A 24,040-nucleotide genomic window follows, 5' to 3' on the forward strand; every position below is an offset into this window, starting at 1 on the left:
AAGCTGACTTCAGTAGTTGTTTGTTTGTGGGTCAAGTGCAAGTGATGCAAATGAAATGCATTCTCAATCGGGTTGAGATCAGGAGATCATTATATAACTGTAACTTTAATATGTTTTGGGCAGCAGCTGTAATAATTAAAATTGTGCCTGTGTCCAAATATATATGGACACTTACTGTAGATATTCTCCATAGGTTGCCAATACAATAAATAAATAAATAACAAGATAAAATAAATTAGCATAATGCAAATCAACTTTTAAAGGAAAAATCAAATACAAATCATTGAAAATTTTTAAAAAGTATACATTAGTGAATAAATAAAATTAAACAAACAAATAAATAAGAAAACAAACACAAAAAAAAGTAAAACAAAGGCATTTTCAAATGACAAAAACAAATCTCCTAATGTAATTATTTTCAGTTAACTTAATTTTAATGGAAATTAGATTTCAGTCAGCATGTTTGATATGTTGTTAGTATATTTGATGTGCTCTATGTATGCGTATTGTTCCAAATGTAGCTATATCTAATTAAAAGGCTAAGTTAAATCTGTTCATTAGGCAATTGTGTCCGTGAGACATTCGATTCGTAGGTCTTTTATGTCTTTATAATATTTGTGTAATGGTCTTTCAATAGAATGACAGAAGTTTATTTTAGGGTTCATTTAAAATATTTAACTTGTGTTTTTCGAAGATGAATTATCTTTTTATGTGGGTGGTTTGGAAAGACATGAGGATGAGTCTTTGAAGAGAGGTTTTTTGATCTCTTTTAATTTCAGATAGTTCCTTCACTTATTTACTACAAAATCTAAATACACCATGTTTCGATTATAGTTTTACATAGAAGTCGACATTATTATGTGTATTGTTATATAATAGCGAAGCAAATAGCTAATTTTGTGCAAATTCCGAATTAAACCTGACCAAATTACGAATACAGGTCAAACTTTTATCAGTTTGTTTCAATTTTCCTTCTATCAGACCTGGCTAGGAGATTAATCGGTGAGGCGTTCGGAGTAAATTGAGCGGGGATCGATTGGTCAGGTCTGGGTAAAGGGAAATGGAAGTCCGCAGACGGGGATAAGAGATTGAAATCCGAATGTGGAACTTTTTTGTTTTTGTCTGTGAGGAAATACTTTTAGGGAAATGTCTCTTCGGACCTTTTGTGTGTGATACCTTTCATGTGCAGACCATTAATTGGACAAATAACTAGTAGATTCCTATCAGATTTGTTTATTGATTTGATCAGATGAGCAGCCTCAGTAAGTGCAGTGAACAGACCGACAACAGAAACAGCCTCCATTCCAGAGCTGGTGAGTGACAGTAGTGAACATATAATGCAGATAAAAAATATAGATCACGTCAAAGCATGTGTTGGGATTTTCGTAGTCGTTTTTTTTAAGTATAAATTCGTACGACTTGATTTCAAGTCCGCTAAATCCACTAACGTTAGACGCAAACCTTACCTTGTGAACTTCCTCATAATTATACAGTTTTTGCATCAATCATCTTTAATTATCTTATCTTGTTTTTTATTATCTTATTCCATTAAAGATCTTTAGTTTGTGTTAAAGCTACTGAACGGAACCTGATATTTCAGTATGTACGTTAGGCGAGAGACGGGGTGTAATCTTACATGTTATTGTGATCTGTTTGATTTATGATATGATGTTTCTTAAAGCTTTTACTATGAAACAGAATTTATCATTGCGATAGTCGTGTGTTTGCAGTGTAAACGTCTGTTATTCAAGGCAATGCAATGATGTATCATTGGTTCCTCTAGCTGCAGTTGGTTTATACAGTAGCGTGTATCGTTGATATATTCGGTTATTCATAATATCACAAGCAAATGCAGAACTACATGGTCTGGACTTTCGTTTTCTATTACTTTTTAAAGCCAGGCGGAATCATACATTGCTGTCTCATGCCCTGCCTGCGTCTTCCTTTGTTTGGGTTGTTGTTGTTGTTTCAGCCTCTCCTCAGCCCAAGACTGCTGCACTACAGCATGTAGACTGCAGTGCTTTCTCCTGGAGCTTTTGCAAATGAAAATGGAGGACGTGTCTCTGTCCAGTATGGACAACAGTAAGATGGAGGTGAGTGGGTACGCCTTTGTTTTCCATATGTTATGTTCTGCATAATTAGATCTGTGTTGAATAAACGAACACATGTGGGTGTATCACCTCTGCGTCATTAAGCCCCGTGTCCCGTGGTATACATTTTACACACATTTCATTGGTGTCCCCAGCTGAAGTGTCTTGTGAGCGCATTGTGAATGTGATGTTTATCCTTCTGAAGGTTACAGTGTGTTTCAGTGTGTTGTGGCTTCTTCCACAGGGCGTTGCTCAGGAGATCCTGTCTGACCTGGTGGAGGATGCCTGTTTGGGGCTCTGTTTTGAAGTTCACAGGGCTGTCAAACAGGGATACTTTTTTCTGGATGATACAGACCAGGAGAGTATGAAAGACTTTGGTGAGAATCTCACGTTTCTTAAATATGACATTGAATTTGCATTCAGGGTTAGTTCACCCAAAAATGAAAATAAGCCCATAAATTACTCAGCCTCAAGTTATCTCAGGTCACCTAGGATAGGTGAATGTAGCCCCTTTCACACTGTGATTCTGGAAAATTACACGGGTAATGTGTCCTGGCAATTGTGTCCTGGCTAATCGCTAGATTTTGCCCCTTTCACACTGACAGTGATTATGCAGAATATGTGCGTGCGTTCACACACAAACCGTAAAGATCCTGTAAAGACACGTGACATCAGGATGTTACGTGTACAGGGCTTCAAGCTCTCTGGTACCGTGCCACATCTCCTGCGTGCAGCGTTTGTCTGTGGAAAAAAATAATGCTACGTTTAAAAAAAAAAACTTTTGAGGCCATGTTCGAATGGTATGAGAGAAGCAGCTTTCACTCTCAACCAAACTAACATTACTAGCCAATCAGAATGTTTTGCTTTTATAAACACGAGACGTGCATAATGGTATCCAACTGCACTGTCGCGGCCCTGATGAATGGAGAAGTGTGACAAAAAGCTGCGAGGCGCAATCATTAAAGATGTCCATCTAGTGCATATTTATATAGAATAACTAATTAAAAGGCAGCAGAGCTTGTAAACAGCTCAGAATAATCATGTCATCTCCATAAAAAAAATATGATTGTCAGAACATATTTATTGGGATTTTTTAAATGGTCCTGTTCACAAAAGATCTATTAATAGTAATTTACCATAGACTGTATAATCGAAAATGGGCAAAAAGGTGGGAGCTGGTTGCTGAAGCCACAACCACTCTGTCACTCAAGTGACCACGCCCTTAATTATGCAGAACTTTAAGGCTTAATATAATTTAAATGGATGAGTTATAAAAAAAATTCACCCTCCTCACAGTTGTCATCTAAACATGTTTTATCCTGCTGTAAAGCTGGCCATTTTAACATGGGGAGTTTAACAATAGGATTGACTCCCTTTTGCAGCCAGCCTCAAGTGGCCAGTCGATGAATTACAGTTTTAGCCACTTCCTTGTTGGCTTCATAGAGAGAGCAGGAGGTTGCTGCTTGTAACTTACAGGCGGCAAGGAAGTCGACCGGAAGTTGAAGTTGGCCGCGTGCCGCCATCTTGTAGCAGAACTTCACTTGCGTTAGCATCCCATTGACATCCTATTCATTTTGGCGTCACTTTGACAGCGAATAACTTTACATCAGAGGCGTTTAAAGACTCAATTTGTCCATTATTTATTTCTAAAGATGCACAACAATGTATAAAGGGCTCCATTACCTTCTATGTTACATTATGGCCCCGTAGAAACAGTTTTTGTAAAAATAGGCTAACGATTGCGTCATAACCACTCGACTCTCTGTCGCAGAGTAGAGAAATTACCGTACAGACAGGAGGAGAAGCTCGCAGGCAATTAACTTAATATGGCGTACTGGCGTTACATTTTAAAATACTATACAAAATAATTAATCAGAATACTTACTCCTGCTCACTCACGACAAAGAACTCCCTGCTCAAGCTCGCCGTCTCTGCAAGATTAACGATGGCAGTTTGCACGCACAGCTACTAGAAGATTTACATCTGTCAGACAGGTTGCTGACGTCACGTCATCAAGCTTAGTTTGAGTCTGCGTGTCAGAAACGGAAGTGCTAAAAAAACGCGGTGATTTAGCTCATAATTTTCCATGTGTATGATACAGTTTTCAATCTTTAGGTCAACCATATATTAATGAAAAAGAAAATCAGTTTGAATAAAGAAACCAATAACTTTACCATGGTATCCTTTCAAATGTTAAAGTTGTCACAGTCATTGCATGTATTGCATATGCTGCCCCACCCCGTTCTGCACCCGGAGGAAAGTTCAGGCTCAGGATTTTTCGGGTCCAACATGCAGTGTGAAAGGGGCTTATGACTTTCTTCTTTCAGACGAATCCAGTCAGAGTTACATAAAAAATTGTCTTTGATCTTTCAAGCTGTTAAATGCAACTCAGTGGGTGTTGTATGTATCTGTCCAAAAAACATTAAATAAAAAGCGCCCATCCATAAAAAGGGTCTCGCACAGCTCCAGGGGGTGAACAAAGCTCTCCTGTAGCAAATCGATGCGTTTTCGTGAGAAGAATATCCATATTCAAAACATAATAATCACTTTAATAAACTAAATAAACTTTGCTTCCTTTGCTCATGTTAATAAACATTGGTTTTCATGAGACTCATCAGCACATGTGCAACGCTGACCTCAATACGTCATTTCCCTTGAGCTGCTTCCATGTACAGCTGTTAATGCTAGATTAAAGTGCTTATGATTTGAATATGGGTATTTTTATTACAAAAATGAACCGATTTGCTACTGAAGACCTTTGCTCACCCACGGAGCTGTGTGAGACCCTTTTTTTTTATGGATTGGTGCTTTTTATTTAATTACTTTCGGGCTGATGTATGCAAAAACTGGCACTTAACAGCTTGAAAAATCAAAGACAGTTTTTTAAATAACTAATGCCTGGATTCTCTGAAAGAAGAAAGTCATATACACCTAGGACGACTTGAGTGTGAGTATTTTATGGGCTCATTTTCATTTTTGAATGAACTAACCCTTTAAGGCCCGTTCACATAAAGAATGCTAACTAAAACAACAGCTTTTAGTGTTAACACAAAGACACAATAATATCCCATCTATTATAAGCACTTTGCTTGAGCTCTTTAAAGCAGGACGGATTCTGTCAAGTTCAGTGATATCAAGTTTAGTTATAACTTTAAGGTGTGATCACAGCTAAATTTTTCATTTAAAAATGTCCATTGTCTACTGTCATTATTATTCTAGTGTGGGGATGTATAAATCACAGCTCACACAGAAGTCACTTTCAAACTAGTCTTGTGTAGCCAGACCATTAGACTGGCAGCTTTCATTGGCCAAGTCCCACCCATGAGGCTGTTTGACCAACATGTCAAATAACCAGTCACAGTTAGTTTCATTCAGCTGAGACTATTTTCAAACTAAGCAGCTTTCAGTTGGTCAAAAAACAAAATGTATTATTTTATTTTGAACCTATTACTACTATTATTCTGTGAACCACAAAAACGTTGTTTTGAAGAATGTTCACGCTGCTCTTTTCCATCAGAAGAGTTGTGCATCCGGGTTGGTTTGGATGAAGTGAATACTTCCGTTTTTCAAACTCTGATGCACACTTGTAAACTCAAAAACTGTTTGCCAAACTCACATTTATGGCATATTGACATTAACAACCCCATAAACATTATCGTCAGATTGTGTTTAAAGGCATATATTTCATATATTAGTTTAGCCAATGTGTATGTGCAGGACCAAGGGCAAGTACTTTCTCCTGTTCATTGGAATATGAGAGAGCCATCTTGGTATATGCAGCTTTTTGGAAGAAGCCACCTTTAATCTTGTTTCCCACTATTATTTGTAGAAATCGTGGACCAGCCTGGAGTAGACATTTTTGGGCAAGTGTACAACCAATGGAAAAACAAAGAGTGTGTGTGTCCCAACTGCAGCCGGAGCATCGCTGCCTCACGATTTGCTCCTCACCTGGAGAAATGCCTTGGCATGGGCCGCAACAGCAGTCGTATTGCCAACCGCAGGTATTATGACTGAACATTGCCATAAGAAAAATTGAATGTAGATGTCACATGAACTCAAGGCAAATGTTCATGAAGGGTTGGTGCTTGCCTGAATGTCTGGGATCCGTTTTTGATAATGCTGGTCATGTAACTGCTATTTTGGAACATGTGAAGGTAATATGTGTAAATGTATATTTAGAATTGCGAGCGGCAACAACACGAACAAATCAGAGAGTGATCAAGAAGACAACGATGATGTCAATGACAATGACTGGTCTTATGGGGCAGAAAAGAAAGGTGAGTCTGTTATATATCACCTTTCTATGCAATATTTGTTATATGATCAGTAAACCACTCAAGTGATTTCACTGCATAAATATTTATGAATGTATGCATGTTGTATTATTTTAACATTTAATATTTTGCTTTCTAGCCAAGAAGAGAAAGTCAGATAAGGTATTTTTACATTGTTTGAAACAACCTGTACACTTGGTAAGTTTGTTTTAATGTTACAGATGTTCTGTTTGCTCTTAGATGGCCTCTCAGCATTTGTAGCCACAGGATCTGGTGCAAGTTAGATGTAGAATTAGTTTATTAAAGGACGTAGAGTTCTTACCCACAATTCCTGTCAACAAGAATGCTTTAGCTACTAGCTGTTCATAGATTTGCTTTCTAAAAAGTGTTGGACTGTAGCATATTGTACCTGCCTTTTACCATTACTTTGTCCTTTTAATTGGTTTAATTTGCATATCCTGGCTACAGGCTAATGTTTGATTGTTATTTTTCTGCTCAGAATCCAAATTCACCAAGAAGATCCAAATCCATGAAACATAAAAATGGTAGGTATCTGTTTGAAAATTGTGTGTGAAATTGGTAATATTACATTCAATTTAAGGGCCCGATATACTCACTGCAAAGTTCTTTTTCATTCTTCGGTTAGAGGTTAAAACAAGTTTGAAAAACTTGAGCAGCAGTGGTAAACTGTTATCAAACATGCCAATGCTGCCCACGCTGCTGCTGATAGTGGCATTTAGATCAATATGTAAATATGTACTGCATGCTTTTCTCGCAAATTAAAAAAATGAACACAACAAAAACAACAGCAATGCGGGGAAGAAAATCTGATCATGTTGACGTGAATGTCAAAAGTCAAGTAAAATTCATTATAAAGCATTTTATACAACAGATTGAAGTGAAAAGCTAAGCGTTGGTAAGAAATTCGTCATTAAGACATTTTAAACATCAGACTTTTGCTTGTGGCTAAAATATGAGTCCTTTATCTATAATATTGCTTTCTCTCTTGAAAATATTGTCTTTTGTGAATCAAAAGAGAAATATGCACTAGGGATGCACGATACTCGATTTTGCCGATATCTGATATACCGATATTTTTCAACTAATTTTGACCGATATCGATATATTGGAATTAACACCTAGTCTCTACTTTGCAGAAAACAAAAGCAGAATATTTTTTACATTTTGGTTAGTTTTTTAACAAGAACTTATTTGTTATAATTAAATAAACCGTAGCTATGTTTCCATTCACCTATCTCTATGCGTATTTTGGATTATTGCACAAAATAACGCTAGATGGAAATGCCAATATGTGCATAAATTCTAAAAATGTGCATAACTGAGTAGGATCATATTTTTAATCCTATTAGAAAAAATGTGCATAAACTACGATGGAAACACATTTACCAATTTACACATTTGGACCACATTTATTGATATATATCTCTCTGAAGCGCAAGTAATCTATTACATATAAAAAATATTATATTCAGTGGCTTCTTCTAGTTTTCGTAGAGATATTTAGTGCCAGTTTATCAGGAAGTGATGTTTTTGTTCTCTTTAACTCGTTGGATGGAAATGGTGCTTAATTCACAAAAATTCATGTTTTGCGCATAAGTTAAATTTGCATATTTGGATGGAAACATAGCTAATAATAATTTTTTTTTTTTTTTTTACAGTACACTGAAGCTTTCAAAATAACTAAAAAAAAAACTATATATCAATCGCTGCATTTTTTTCCCCCAGAAAGATGCAGTGTTAACCCTAACATTTTATTTTGATTTAACATTTGTACTGTAGATGGTGTAAAGTAAGAGTTGTAAAAATTCTGAAGCTATGATTTGTTTAAAAAAATAAAACGTATTACACGTAAATTAATAAATCAGTATATATAAAATTATTTACAATTTACAATTGTCATGTTTTTTTTTCATGAAATATATAGCTTTTGACCTTTTAAATCAAAACATACTCATTATTTTATGACATTAATTACTGATTTAAATAATCATAAACAGTTTAAATGTTATTTGTGTAGGCTATTTTAAGTTTCATTTAATTAGAAGTTGGCCAGCAGCGCAACCTTCAGATTAAAGCTTCAAGAATGAGTCACACTGCTGAAATGATCTAATCATCAGCACACCCTGAGCACATACGAGTTAACATACTGCTCTTATCAGCAAGACATATCGACACAATTTTAAATATCTGGCTGATGCCAATATTTATATTTTAAAGCCATTATCGATAATGCTTATATCTGCTGATTCCGATATCACACAGATCAAGTACCATTTGCAACAGTTCTAAACATTAATATCAGTGGGTTTTGATTTGAGAGGACAACTGGAAATTGACTTTTTTACTGGAAGAAGAGTTATGAACTTTTGAATTATGAATATTCTTTGGTGAACTATTCCTAAAATGTCCACTGTGTCAGTGTTGTTTACAATTTCTGCTATAAAGCAGCTCTCCAGTGTGATCATGTATTTACTCACTTCTAACCTCGACAGACTGAACAGAAGAAAACAAACCGGAGAAAATTTCATCATCAAAGATGGCGGAGCAGCAGAGTGCACCTACTCATTATGTAATCGTCACGGACCATTGGTAGTTCGAAGGTGTTTACCAGCCTGAGCAAACTTTTCCAGAAAGTTGACTTTGGATTTTGTTCAAAATGGCATCACAGCAGTGCGTTCTTCAATTTCGCTTGAAGTATACGGGGCCTTCAGGGGCCATTCACACAGCGTGTGTTTTTGCATTGAAAAACATGAAGTGGGAAATGGGGAAAACGCAAAGAAGTTTTTCTTTAGCTCAATTATCAAATATCCATCTAGTGCATGTTTACAAAGGAAAACAGTGGAACGCAAAAACACAGTCCGTGTGAACGGCTCCTTAAGTTACATTCAGCAAGTTCGAGGTCCATTTTAAATGATATACAATGCCAGTTAAAAATATTATAAGCGATAATGTATGCTAACAGTCAACCGTCTTTAAGACTTTTAAAGTTGACAATAATTTAAGACATTTTAATTAACTGTCTGGTGAATGGATTTCTTGAAGCTTTGCTGGGTCCTAAAAGATGTGTGGAGAACCAGGACAGTTTGTGCGTGTTGCTAAGGGAGGAGACATTCTCTCAGTAACACTGTGGGTATCAGGAGTCACTCACTACCCACAATGCCACACTGTTCACCTTATCACGGGATTATGCTAATCAGTGGAGGAGATGTGGACTAATTCTTCTGTCATTCAGTTTACATAATTTTTTTTTACATTTTCAACTTCAGAATTTTTTTGCACAATCTCTCATATCCTGCTCGTGCAGCTTTAATGGCTGGTTTAAAAAACGACACATCTAGAATAGAGGAACTTGCACGATTCTCTCAGGGAGGAAGTTAGAACTCATCATATCGGCAGACAGACGCTGGGCCAGTTGAGCTCTCCCATCACTAAGGTGCAGGATTCTTTCTAAATGAAATTGAAATGAAATTCTCATTCTGGGAGGATTTTACAGCAGTTAATAATGAAATCGTTAAAGATTTAATAGCAAAAAAATTAAGATCATAAATCAGTGTGAACAGTGTTCCGTCGGGTAATTACTACACAGTTTCTTATTACAGTGTTTTGGAGAATCATGATCCATTGAGTATTTTCTTTTCTCCGTAGTTTAATAGCCAAAGTGTGATACAGTTGTACTGTATTATGTCACTAGTTCTATAGCACATTATCATACTACATTTTTTTTTTTTCCTCAGTAGTAAGTTATTGGTTACAAAGAGAGGACAGACAGTTTAGCATAGACCTCCAAAAATAATTAAGGCTTCAGAATATGTTTATCATTGTATTTTTTTTTTTTCTTTTCTCAATTTTTCTATGTACTAGATGTTTACAGTGTAAGGTGTCCTGTGAGGTCTCACTTTGTGACAGTGTATATTTGACTAGGTGAAAGATGCTGCTATCCTGACCATGAGCCATACGCTTATGGGCATGTCATCAATGTAATAAAATATCAGAACTCTGAACATGCTTCATGTTGGGCTGCAAATAGTTATTTCTGAAATATGGGTGTTGTAAAGGCAAAAAAGAAAAAAAAAGTTCCAGTCACTTCATTTGGTAAAATGCTATGCTTGAGGCTTTGGCTTCTTTTGGAACCTTCATGTGTTGGCCGACTGTATGAGCTACCATCCCAAGACTCCTGATATTTAATACAAGATTAGGGCAATTGTAGGAGGAATGCAATATGTCCAACAATGGCAACATTGCAGATGTCGAACATCCGTAATTCATTACTACTACTCATATGCATTTGTTTTAGAATGTATGCTTTTTATCAGCCACAAAAGTCTTTATGTAATGTAGTACCTGCTCTGTCTGTGATTTTGAACGCAATGTGAAACTTTTCACTGATCAAGGGAAAAATGTAATATGGAAAAACATCGCTTTTGAGTAAGAAGGGTAGGACAGATACCCTTAGGAAAAATGTGTTTGTTTGTTTTACTGGTCCCAAAATATATAATAACCACTACAAATTAGGAAAACTTAATTTCTTAATAATTATATTATATTTCTTGACAATATTTAATTACTTAATCCTTGTGCGAATATTTTTGACGATGTTTTGAGTAACATTTGAGTAAGTACAGACTGAAATAAATGGTAAAACACCTGTTTATTCAACCTCTTTATGCCAATTTTTTTTTTTAATTCTGCATAATTTTGCATGCAATAAAGAAAGAAGCACAGTAAACGCACAAGAACAAAAATATTTTGTAAAATAATCATTTGAAACCGTTTGCCAGTATTTTATTTTAAAATAAGCACACATTTACACTTGTTCATATCCCTAGAATGTCGATTCTCTAACTAAATTAAATAGATTTACTTGGCACTGAGACAGACCAGATTAAAAATTTTACTCTTAAAAAATTGTCAACAAATTGAGCAACACCAAGAACTGAGCGAGGAAACTACACACTACACAGCCGCGTTTTCATGTTCAAAATATCTTTGTATACTAAATTAACCCGTTTACGAGTATAGAAGCCTGGAGGATTTGAGGGAAAGTTATTTGGCAACCCAGAGGGAGGAGATCTGAGAAGGCACACACACTGATGACTGTAGACATTGGTCAGGATTTTAAAATGTTGTTGAAAGGAAACCATTATGATAAATGGGTGGTTGATATGCTTTTTGAGGACGAGTTGACACACTCAACCGACATCGACCGACACTTAGCGACAGAAGAATATATAGAAATTTGAACGCTATGCGGAAACACGGAACTTCAAAAAAATAATTGAGTGGCAGTAACAATTTTGGATTAGTTTCTTAATTATTAGAGGGGCGGAAATAATATAAAATGGCTTCTAGATCGGTTTTGTCAGGTTTCCCCGTTAACCCCAGTACCCCGATAAACCCCATGACCTCGGGTCACAGCAGCGCCATGAGAATGCCAGCAATGCCGCAGAATTCACTCTTCAGAGTGATGAGCAGTACCCCAAACCAGTACCACCAGGTAAGTGAAGGGACCATTCTTTATTTGTTCTTTGAAGCGTTTAGCATCACGCCTTAGCTCCAAATCCCTTCTGCCATATATAGGAAGTGTCATTGCATTAGCAACAATGACGATATTTATGAAAGTAAACGTTGTCATAAAATATAAGGATGCTCCTTTTGTTTCGTTTTTTACAGAAATATAAAGAGAAAATACTGAAATTTTGAATTCTTTTTAAGAGCTCGAAGAACAAACATCTACTTCCGCGTTTGAGTCACACCATGAACACAACACGCGTGCTTTACTTTGAATATAATACCTGCAAACTATCGGTTCAGCCACTGACAAAAAATTGGCATGGTAATGCTATTACATTTTGTAATATAAAGTGGTGATACTTTGGACTGGACATTGTAATAAGGTGTTCGAACGTAAACCATGTAATAGTATTTACTGCATTGAGTACCATGAGTATCATTAAAGTTATCTAACTATCCCATTAACTTAAAAAGTTAAAAACCATTTGTTATCATTACTGTACCAACCAGGTATTTTGTAAGTTTCTATTACTTAACAACTAAAAAATCAACAAAAGCGTATTATGTTTCTTACAGTATTACTCTTTGTTAAAAATTCTATAATAACTTTGTTCTTTGTAAGAGGCCTAGTTCACTCATACATGGAAATGTTGCCATCATTTTTTTTCACCTACCACTTGATCCAAACCTGTATAAGTTTTTTCCTTTTTCTGTTGAACACAAAAGAAGATATTTTGAAGAATGATGGTAATTAAACAGGTGACGGTAACCACTGACTTCCATATATTTTAAAGGGCTCATCGGATGCACATTTTCCACAAGTTGATATGATTCTTTAGGGTCTTAATGAAAACTCTGTAACATAGTTTGGTTTAAATTTCTCAATGGTTGTGTAAAAACCACCTTTTTTACCTTGTCAAAAACAGCTCTCTTCATAGCAAACAGTTTTTAAGCTTTTTCATTTAAATGTTAATGAGCTCTGCTGGCCTCGCCCCTCTCTTCCAAGCTGCTATCAGAGGCACGGTTTACTTTAGCTGCATTCATCGTGAAACTTGCTAATTAGCACATTATTAGGAAAGGTGATTTGCAAAGATGTATTTAAAAAAAATTATACTCACTTAACTGTATTCAAAGCTGGACCACGAATAATTTGCGCGAAGATAGACACATTTTGGTAGATCAGGGGCGCATTCCCTTCAGAAACAAATATAATCCACTGCATCTTCAGCGGCTCAGATGTCAGGAGTCGATGATGACTGCTATGTTCATTATTACATTCAACAACGAAACACCTCAGTCGCTTAGCAGACATTCTGGTCTACATCTGCTCTGGCGGTGAAACAATGGCAATATAATTTAAACTGAGGAGTTATAAAAAAAAAGTTCACCCCCCTCACAGTTATAAATTAGCTATATAGGGCAAAATTAGCTGGGGGGGGGGGGGTTCTTTTGGATTGACTCCCTCTATCGGCCAGTTCACTTCCGTGTTGGATTCACAGAGAGACCAGAAGGTTGCCACTTGGCTACAACGCTACTGTAAATCTAATTATCATGGGAGGGGCCAGTCTGTGTGACATCATGACATGAGATCGGCTCAATTTGAGAAAGGGGTAAAGAATTTAGTATATTTTAACAAAAAAAAAAAAACTCTGGGTGGATTTTTAACATCATAGGGTGGTTGTGTTCACACACTGCCAACACACATTTCAATTTAAAGGTGCTGTATGGAACTTTTGTAAAAAAAAATATTTTTTACATATTTATTAAACCTGTCATTATGTCCTGACAGTAGAATATGAGACAGATAATCTGTGAAAAAAATCAAGCTCCTCCCAGTGGTCCTATTGCCATTTGCAGAAAGTCATGCGCTCCCGGTAAAAAATAACCAATCAGAGCTGCGGCCCTTAACTTTGTTTGTGTTCAAAATGTAGAAAAATGAACATAATAAGCGAGTACACCATGAATCCATTTTCCAAACCGTGTTTTTGGCTTGTCCTGAATCACTAGGGTGCACCTATAATAAGTGTTTATATTCAGACTATTTTAGATTGCTTCTGGGGTACCGCGGCGGAGTAACCCAGTACCATTGTGATTCTTCATAGACATAAACAGAGAGAAGTAGCTCCAGCTACTATGTTCTTCCGCAAGAAGCAAACAGTTCTGTTTATTAACCGCTAGAGCGTCAAAAGTTCCCTACTGCAGCTTTAAATAACTTGTAAAAGTGCATGTAGCATCCGATGACCCCTTTAAGTCAGTGGCTACCATCAGCATTCTTCAGAATGTCTTCTTCTGTGCTAAACTTGATGGTGAGTAAATTACAGAATTTTCATTTTTTTAGGGGAACTATCCCTTCAGGTAAATTATGTAATTAGCTAATTTAGTTAGCTCTTTCTTGTTAACTTAATGTTGGCAATGTTAAAAATGGGTACATTGCAAAATTATGGGTGTAATTGTCATACTTAAACTATGATAAGTCTGCTATTTGTTAGTGTCACAGTAGTAATCACAACAGTAATCCTCAAATCCTACAGCCGTACCCACAGCGCTCGAGTATGTCACCCAACCGAGGAATGCCAATGGGGGGCATGGGGTCTATGGGTTCCCCTCTGCCCGGTCCGTCTTATAGTGGAGCCATGCCCATGCGACCCGGGATGCCTCAAGCTGCGATGGACCCTGCACGGAAGAGACTCCTTCAGCCGCAACAGCAGCAACCCGGGGGTCTTATGGGTCCAAGGAGGGGGTTAGTACATTTTGTATCAATATTTGTGCATGTATGACCACACATTTAAAGATACAGTATAGGGCCGGGCGATATATAGAATATTAGCGATAATATTATAATAATTTTGATGATGATGAAAAATGTGAAAATATTGTGAATATAGAATATTTCAAATTGAAGCATACTTTCCAAAAAGAAAACGCCAAATGTCCAAAAAAGGGAACATGTTATTGCGGACTGCTCTTCACTCCTCTATGTGAATGCTCATACGTGCGGTTGCCAGATATCAAGAGTTAAAATCCCTGAATCAGAGCTTCGCTGTTTTGCATGTTTTGCTTCTTTTAAGCAATCTGGCAACCATGCACACACAAACGCTCGTCCCTCACTGCAGAAGCGCTGCCGCTATATATATATATATATATATATATATATATATATATATATATATATATATATATACATATACATATACATACATACATACATATATACTTATCCCAGTTTAATTATTTCCCCCAGTTTTTGTATTGTTTAAATGCAAACATATTTTGATAATATTTGACAATATCGAGATATAATTTGTTTTCATAAATCGCCCAGCCCTAATACAGTAGCATTCATATCACTTCAGAGTTCCCATTGAAGTCTGGGTAATGAGGCCTTATAAACAAAGGAAGGTTTCAGTTTTGGAGCCCTCAGTAAAGTTTGTATTAGATGATGTTAATAATGTCGCATAAAGTGGTCTGGTTCTACTATAGAGCAGGATGTCAAGTATGATATTAAATATAAGCAATACTGAAGCCAAAAAGTGTCATCTGCCAGGGCGGTTAGGCATTTGTCTCTGAAGACCAAAGACTTCTTTGTCCTTCTATCTGAGAGACTCATTTGTTTCGTTTTGCCAAAGAAGCATGGCATAGCTGTGAATTTAAAAAATGGTTTAAAGATTATATTAGAAAAAAATGCTAATGCGCAGGGCAGATTAATTTCATATTATTGATGTTTGCTGAGGCATTTTGAACACCCCAAATGGTAATGTATTAGTTGCTCACCCTCACTATGTTCCAAACCTGCATGACTTTTTTTATTCTGTCAGACATAAAAGAAAATGGTTTAAGAAATGTCTCAACGTGGTCACCAAAACTGTTTGGTTACCCATATTGTTCAGAATATAATCTTTGTGTTCTCCAGAAATAGTCATAAAGGTTTGGAAAGACATGAAGGTGAGGAAATGATGATGGAATATTTATTTCTGCGTTAATCATCCCTTTAACCATAAATATTAAATTTGGGGATTTGCGATACACACATGAACAACTTGCATTTCAAATTAGTATCAAGTTGAGGAAAGATGGGCTGTTGTTGATCCAAGCAGTTAAATGATTTTTGGTTTCCACAGATATAAGGAGCATCTTGAAAAAATTTAGCAGACAAAATAATCCGGTCACTTTAAAAGGAATCCATGGGATTATCAATTTCGCATAAGGCCAAGGAAGTTGCCTACCAAATTTTGCTCATTCAAGTTGGTCTCACAAAATCTCTGTATTGACCAACATAAAAATACTTGTTTTGAAAGAAACATTTGTGAAAAGTGACATGCATCACCACTTTAGTGAAAGTGGCAGTGGACCACTATAGAGTAGATGTGACCACACCTTTACAATTATGGGTGGACCTGAGGATCAATTGTTTTACTTTTTTGGTTATTAGCAGGCCAAATGGAATTGGTTAATTTGTCTCTTTCTTGTTTTTTGTTTTGTTTTGTTTTTCTTGGTCCGGAGAATTATTTATAGATACAAAACATTACTAATTTAGACCAAAATATTTAATAAAGTATTTCTGCACATTTAAGCTCAATCAGAACTTAAGGAAAGATGCAGAATAATAATTGTTTCACTGTTAAACTTAAGAGGACAACATTATATTTGTTTAAGAGTATTCATGTGGCAAACATTTCAGTACTTTAAACTGTGCACACTGTAATTGAAATAATGTTTTAACATATGTTGTTGTTGAGTCATGTTTCTTACACATCTGCTCTACATTTTCAGGGTGAAGAGGCGTAAGATGGCTGACAAAGTTCTCCCACAAAGGGTGAGTTTAACCAGAATAGTACAAGTCTGTTTTTTTGTGATGCTGAAGTACATAGTTTCTCATGATTTTGGTGTTTTTCAGATCAGGGATCTGGTCCCAGAGTCTCAGGCTTATATGGACCTTCTGGCCTTTGAGAGAAAGCTGGACCAGACCATTGCACGCAAACGAATGGAGATCCAGGAGGCCATCAAAAAACCCATCACGGTATATGCAGTGTAGTAATTCAGAAACCCATTCTTAGTTACATTATACATTATAGTTGTTCCAAAAACAATTTCTGTCATTTACATGTATGCCTCACATCACTGTCATTATATACTCAACCTCATATCATTGCAAACCTATATGGTCTTCATTCTTCCGTGGAACATAAATAATTTAAAGAATGTTGTTAACCAAACCACATTTTAATGACCCATGACTTAGAGTGACATGGGTTGAGTAAATGATGATAGAATGTCCTTTACCACTCACATTTTTATAGGAAAAGTAAAAATCTATTTATTATTTAAATAAATAGATTTATTATGTATTTATTACCTCACTGCTCTTTGTTCTACTCTTCCAGCAAAAACGCAAACTGAGGATATATATTTCTAACACCTACACGCCAGCCAAGCCAGAAGGAGAGGAGGCTGAAAAGGTTGCATCCTGGGAACTTCGAGTGGAAGGCAAACTCCTGGAGGATGTATGTAATGAGTTTGATTATGTGTGTGTTTATTTGCATGTGTGTGAAACAAGGTGAGGATCACACAGTAAAGAACTCCATGTACAGTGTTTCATGGCTAGTTAACAGTGTTCGATAAAGCTGAATGTGCCGCCCCTATGCTTAATGCCTTTTATTTGGCAGTCTTGAGTGTCTTGGTCTGTTGGCCCGCTTAACTGCACTGGCTCATGTCCTCTGCTCACTCCTTCAAACCAGATGTACTGTAAGCTGTTCCATGTTCCCAAACTCTGAGGAAAAGCAATTGAAACTTTTGGCCATTTCGTGAAATTAATCCAAAAAAGGGAGGGACAGGCAAGGCATTGTGCAAGCACCTACTGATGCAATAGCTGTTTGTGACTAAGTGTGTGCTGCTTCTAAAATAACTTCCTCCAGTGCGGTCAGCTCCGAACAATGCAGTATCAATCAATAGCATGAACACATTGAAAAAAGATCTTGTGTTCTCTCTCCCATTTTCTCTACTTATTTATCTTTATCTTTGTCTTTATCCTTAGCCTGGAAAACAGAAAAGAAAGTTTTCATCCTTCTTTAAAAGCCTGGTTATTGAACTGGACAAAGAACTTTATGGCCCAGACAACCACTTGGTAGAGGTATGATATAATTGAGTTATATGCTCTTATTTTATATATTACAAGTCTGAGTTAATATGTCCCACAATATGAGTAAATCTACTTGAATCCCCATGTTCATGATGACCTCATCAAACACAACATGAAAAATCTGGCATTATTTACTCACCGTCATGTACTTTCTTACAGTAAATTCAGCCGTTACTTCTGAAATCATATCTTTTTCTGTATGTTTTAGTGGCACAGAATGCCTGCAACTCAGGAGACAGATGGATTTCAGGTGAAGAGACCAGGGGATGTGAATGTGAAATGTACTCTCCTTCTCATGCTAGACCACCAGGTATATCATACACACACACTTATAAAGTCTATTTATCAGGCTTGGGTCTAAAGATGCCATCAAAATGAACACAAATGCTACCCAAATTCAAGATAAGGGCAAAAAGGCAAAATATGCCCATGCATAGTTATATGACATGAAATGTATTAATAAGGTTCGGAAGGAGCGCATCAGATGCTTAGCCTAATTAGCACAGGGGGAGCGCACTTAAAGGGTCACTTCATCCAAAAATTAAAATTATGTCATTAATGACTCACCCTCATGTAGTTCCAAACCCGTAAGATCTCCGTTCATCTTCGGAACACAGTTTAAGATATTTTAGATTTAGTCTGAGAGCTTTCTGTCCCTCCATTGAAAATGTTTGTACGGTATACTGTCCATGTCCAGAAAAGTAATACAAATATCATCAAAGTAGTCCATGCGACATCAGAGGGTCAGTTGGAATTTGTTGAAGCATCAAAAATACATTTTGGTCATTAAAAGTCATTAATGACAATTTTAATATTTGGGGGAACTAACCCTTTAAGTTAATCAACACCATGGTATAAATACAGCTGACTTACCTCTATCCATTGACGGTTTGTCAGTATCCATCCTCCGCCCCATCTTCTCACTTCGAATTCATATTTCACTTATATGGGGGGTACTCTAGGTCCGGCCATTCCTAAGTTTGGAGCCCTTTGCAGACAGCACGCCAAATATGCATTACCATACTTCAGCTAATTATATGTAAGTGTGAACTTGTGAAATTTATTGTGATGGTTGTGCTTGAAGTGAAATTTAATGAAAATTGTTGATAACGAGATTACATTCAGTTGTAAGTTTTTGAAGTATAATTTTGACCATTAGAACACAGTAAAAAATATGAATGCAATGGCAAATCAGAGCTATGTAGTTTAGTCATCAATTATGATTTTCTATTTGAGGGATTTAATAAATGTACATTTTAACAGCTAGACAACAAACTCTTAAAAAAAAAAAAAAAAAGTTACTTTTTCAGACACAGACTAAAAGCCAAAAAACTAATGGGGACTTTAAAAGAAAATCAGACTTCAGTTTTATTCATTTCCTAAGTTTTTTTGTTACAAAGTTTATAGCTACATCTCTAATGACATGATGAACTATCATCTTATTTCTCCTTCTACTTGACTTAGCCTCCGCAGTATAAGCTGGATCCACGCCTGGCACGACTGTTGGGCGTGCACACTCAGACCAGAGCCAGTATCATGCAGGCCTTGTGGCTTTACATCAAAAACAACAAGCTGCAAGACTGCCATGAGAAAGAGTACATTAACTGCAACCGATACTTCAGACAGGTACCAACATTTTTAGCCCTCTTAGCAAGAAAGTACATTTAGCTTATTCACACAATTAAAAATTTCTTCACAAAACCCAAAACACTAAAGCTCAGTTTAAAACTTATGAGAAAAGAAAAACTCTGCTGAAACCCTATATCTAAGCTTTTTATTTGGCACTGTCTGACACAACTTGCTTTCACTTGCCTCTAAGCCATTGGTATTACTGGAACAGCTGTGCACTGGTTCACATTGTACCTAAGTGATAGATAGCAATTTGTCTTTTTCCAGAAGTAGAAACTTTCCACTGCTACTGTCCAGTCAACAGAGGCATCCCCCAGGGCTCGGTTCTTTGCCCACTTCTCTTTGTAGTCTATTCACTTCCACGTAATCAGAATTCCTTGAAACCAAGGAATCCGATTACTTGTTTTCACTTTCCCATGTTATGTTTACACTCAAATCTGCAGTAGTTCTTGTCTTACCAACTCCTAATTCAGAATCTTATTTATCTTTAGAAACCATGATCATTTCCCTTTATGAATTGTTTTTATTTTTTAATCTTATGTAAAGTGAATTATGATAGGAAGTTTCTGTAAAACAGCTCTTGAAATTAATGAAGACTTGGTAGGTCCCACCTAGCAATTCCCCCTTCTACTTTATTGAAACACCTTGTTTAGTGCCAGTAGTTTTGCTCCACTCTCATTGTCTTCAGAATTCCGTACCAGTTTGGCTATACCCGCTGTAGAATAGGTCATTCCAGGATGATATTCTGTTTTTAATACTAGCAGTAGATCCTCAAACATGTTCTCTCTGCCAAAACCCTTTATCTCTAAAGCATTTTCTATTAGATTGTGCTGGTTTTAACCCTGTGAGAAAATGTTTTTTTTTGTTTTTTTGAAAATAAATTTTGAAAACCTAATATAATTTGTTATAATTTTATTTCTCCATGAAAATAGCCACAGAGGCTGGCATGGCATTAAACACAAACAACCAGACAAACTTCAGAATCAGGTTTAGTACTTGATATGACATTATTATTGCATTCCTTATGCAGAGGCAACAAAGGGAAAGGTGGTTATACTCGGTGGTTATACTGCGTCATGAAACTGAACCGAACTGCTGTAATCCTGCAGATTTTTGGCTGCCACAGGATGAGATTTTCGGATATCCCCATGAAACTTGCCAGCCTCCTTCAGCACCCTGAACCCATCATCATCAATCATATCATCAGGTGTTTGTACAAAATATCTAAATATTTAAGTCCGGTGTTCGTTAACATTAATGTTTCTGAATACAGTTTGTATCTCTATATGAATTTCTTATAAAGAGTAAAATTTTGTCTATTTTAACATGTGAACATGTGAACTCTTTTAAGAAAAAACTTTGTAAGAAATGTTTATTTGTTTAACAGTTTTGGTATACAACTGTCATATAATTCCCATACCTTCATCTCATAGTTTTAATGACTATTCTAAAATCTAAAATGTGTAAAATTGTAAGGTATAGATTTGTAGATTGATCTGAATGTTGTTGTTTTTTGTCAGTGTGGATCCCAATGATCAGAAGAAGACTGCATGCTTTGATATCGATGTTGAGGTGGACGACCCTCTGAAGGCTCAGATGACCAGCTTCCTGTCATCCACAACTAATCAGCAGGAGATCAGTGCCCTAGAGATGAAGGTGTGTGTGCAGGAACATAAAATAGACCTAATGTTAAATATCTGACACCAATTCTGATGTTACTAACATATATAGTTTTTACCTAACTTTTTCATTCTCCATAAGATCCATGAGACCATTGAATCCATCAACCAGTTGAAAACCCAAAGAGACTTCATGCTCAGCTTCAGCAACAACCCACAGGATTTCATCCAGGACTGGCTCAAGTCTCAGAGCAGAGACCTCAAAGTACTTTCAGTTTCCCTCAATGGATTTCCTTCAGGCTTCTTTTATTTGCCATCTGAAATTCATGGATGTTTTGTCTTGGTTTATGCAGTTAATGACAGACACTGTGGGAAATCCAGAGGAGGAGAGAAGAACCGAGTTTTACCACTCACCCTGGGTCAAAGAAGCTGTTGGACGCTATGTATTTTCAAAGGTGAGCATTACAAGACACATCGGTGGTCAGTTGCATAACCTGGTTAGACTAGTCTTAAAAAGTTGGTCATCATTTTTTACAAAGAAGTAGATTGGTGTAATGTGACTGGTCTTAACATAGTTGCTGTGTTTATGCAACTGCTATAGCATCTATAATAGTGCAATGTTTGATTTCCAGGTCCAGCAGAGGAGACAGGAATTGGAGCAGGTACTGGGAATCCGACTCACTTAAGAGGACTTAAGATCTCAAATCAGCAGTCAGCCGAGGAATTGGCTCAACAAATACAGATGCGAATGAAGCTTTCTGTTTGAAAACCAATGGAGGAACTTCATGTAGAAGTTTGAGTGCTGGCATTGTTTAGTATGTTGCTTGTCAGTTTTAGCACTTGTACTATTACACATATCTGGCCATATACATTTCAAATGGTTTTACAGTAACCGGAACTTCAGTACATACTATGTATTTTTCTCTTTGCATTCATTTTCTGATCTTTTCTGATATATTATAAAATGAGGCATCATTTTATATCACACTCATCTTTGCTGTTATTACATATTTTGTATATTTTACAGTAAGATATACAGTACTGTAGCTTGTTGGCTAAAACCCCTATAGGTAGCTAATGCAACACAACTCTTTGTTCATAAATGTTGTGTTTATAGTAGGAATTGCCAAACTCAATTAACATTTGCCATTTAGTTTTTGAAGGTTTCCAATTCTGACTGCAAAGGGTATTTTTTACAATTCAATTGCACAGTTTTTGAGTTTAGATGCAGTTACTTTTAAATAAGTATACTAGTAATGAAATGCTGTTTTTCTTCAATTTTCAATATTGTGGAGTGTTCCATTTGGTCTCTCAGGAAAATATGTGCTGCACTGCATTCAAGAGCCATGTTTTTGTATTTCCACCCCAGCGGGAGATCCAGCACATTTGGTTGTCCAGCTGTTTTAGTTCATTGTACCAGACTTTCTGTCTTCATCTTGTTGGTGTGTTTACAGAATTTTTTTTTTTTTTTGCGTTGGAAGTCCGCTGAAGTTGCAGAGACCATACAGCAGTGACCGAATTTGTGACATTTAGTGCATGTGAACCATCAGCATATTCTTATTTCTTTCAAGTATTCAAGCCATAATTTAACTTTGCTAGTAAGTAGTTCAGTTCAGTTCAGTTCAGTTCAGTGTATACTTCTACATTCCATACAGCTAATGGAAAGTTTCTCTTTAAGTTGGATTGAATATGTGTATGCATATTGGTGGAGTCATTTGTGTTTTAAAGTATCATTAATGACAGCAAATTAAATTTTCCTTTAAGTAATATAGCAGGTTTAAGCTGATTACCACAGAAAATACTTTCAGTTCATAAAGCGGTCAAAAACAAAATGTGTTGATATTTATGTTATTAAAATGAAATTCTAACTTTTAAATGCATTTCTAAGGAACGGGTTGAAACAATTCTGTGTTAATTGACAGCATGTCACAGGTGTCGTCCGTAGAGCTGTTCTGAAAGGCAACACACTCTTGTTCGTTTGATTTTTGTATAAATGCATTCTTACAACTTTAGTTCTGTTTTATATTTTTGTATCAATCAAATGCTTACCTTTTGTACTGGGAAATCAAAGTATTTTAATAAAGTTTCCATAAAGGGGAATTCACAGGTGAATGCATTTTTTGTATAACATATTTTTATTATATGTAATGTTCTGAAAGACTGTTAACTTCAATTAATTTTAAATGTTATCATCAGATAAAATATTGAATTCAAAAGTAAGAAAACCAGGTGTGTTTCTGTCTACTTGAAGGTAGACCATTTGCTGAAGCCAAACACTGATCATGTTGATGCATGTAGCGTCTGGTTAATCTGGTATTACCTGTCTCCATTAATACCTCACCTTTTCTACAGATTTGGAGTGGTGCATTTTAGAACTGTTTGGGGGGGTACTCTCATAGTTACTGTACATCTTGTAACACAAAACGAATATGGGAGACTTATTTTGCCCTGACCCCATTCAGATTGATATGTCATGCACTGGAGACAGTGAAGGTAATTTCACCAAGTACATGTTGCGGTAAAGGATTTGTGTGTGTGTGTGTGTGTTTGAAGAGCAGAGAAAAGCATTTGACAGCTATTTGTAGACAAAACACTTTTGTACGTTTTAAATATCCTGTGCATGTAGTGCTTCATCATTTATATCATGACATTTGGGCCAAGTGTATTAAACAGCACCCATATACAGTAGCTATAAGAAATGTTACAACTTGTAAATTGAGGAAAGCATAATGCTATGTACTTACTGCCTCAGCGCTGATC

General features: G+C 36.3%; 2 protein-coding genes across 4 annotated transcripts; both read left to right on the top strand.

The window, feature by feature from the left end:
* The first annotated feature begins 1,028 nt into the window (after positions 1-1,028).
* Positions 1,029-10,393, top strand: LOC113111905 (ataxin-7-like protein 3). 2 transcript variants are annotated; one of them, XM_026277098.1, is made up of 8 exons: positions 1,029-1,313; positions 1,973-2,093; positions 2,335-2,467; positions 5,920-6,091; positions 6,270-6,367; positions 6,504-6,562; positions 6,864-6,909; positions 8,878-10,393. In XM_026277098.1, the coding sequence occupies exons 2-8, from the start codon at positions 2,043-2,045 to the stop codon at positions 8,880-8,882; spliced, it is 564 nt and encodes a 187-aa protein (XP_026132883.1). In that variant the 5' UTR covers positions 1,029-1,313; positions 1,973-2,042; the 3' UTR covers positions 8,883-10,393. The 2 variants fall into 2 exon arrangements, with proteins under 2 accessions (XP_026132883.1, XP_026132884.1); XM_026277099.1 differs by having other exon boundaries at positions 6,504-6,526.
* A 1,033-nt stretch (positions 10,394-11,426) lies between these two features.
* On the top strand, positions 11,427-23,380 carry LOC113111906 (SWI/SNF-related matrix-associated actin-dependent regulator of chromatin subfamily D member 2-like). Of its 2 annotated transcripts, none has more exons than XM_026277101.1 (13): positions 11,427-11,879; positions 14,440-14,636; positions 16,667-16,709; positions 16,791-16,913; positions 17,278-17,397; positions 17,928-18,023; positions 18,241-18,342; positions 19,497-19,658; positions 20,771-20,868; positions 21,182-21,317; positions 21,423-21,545; positions 21,634-21,735; positions 21,913-23,380. In XM_026277101.1, exons 1-13 carry the CDS (start codon positions 11,724-11,726, stop codon positions 21,964-21,966), a joined length of 1,512 nt encoding a protein of 503 aa, XP_026132886.1. In that variant the 5' UTR covers positions 11,427-11,723; the 3' UTR covers positions 21,967-23,380. The 2 variants fall into 2 exon arrangements, with proteins under 2 accessions (XP_026132886.1, XP_026132885.1); XM_026277100.1 differs by having other exon boundaries at positions 11,428-11,879; positions 14,428-14,636.
* Positions 23,381-24,040: the final 660 nt, after the last annotated feature.

Source organism: Carassius auratus, chromosome 12 (assembly GCF_003368295.1).
Source record: "Carassius auratus strain Wakin chromosome 12, ASM336829v1, whole genome shotgun sequence".
Classification (NCBI taxonomy): Eukaryota; Metazoa; Chordata; class Actinopteri; order Cypriniformes; family Cyprinidae; genus Carassius; species Carassius auratus.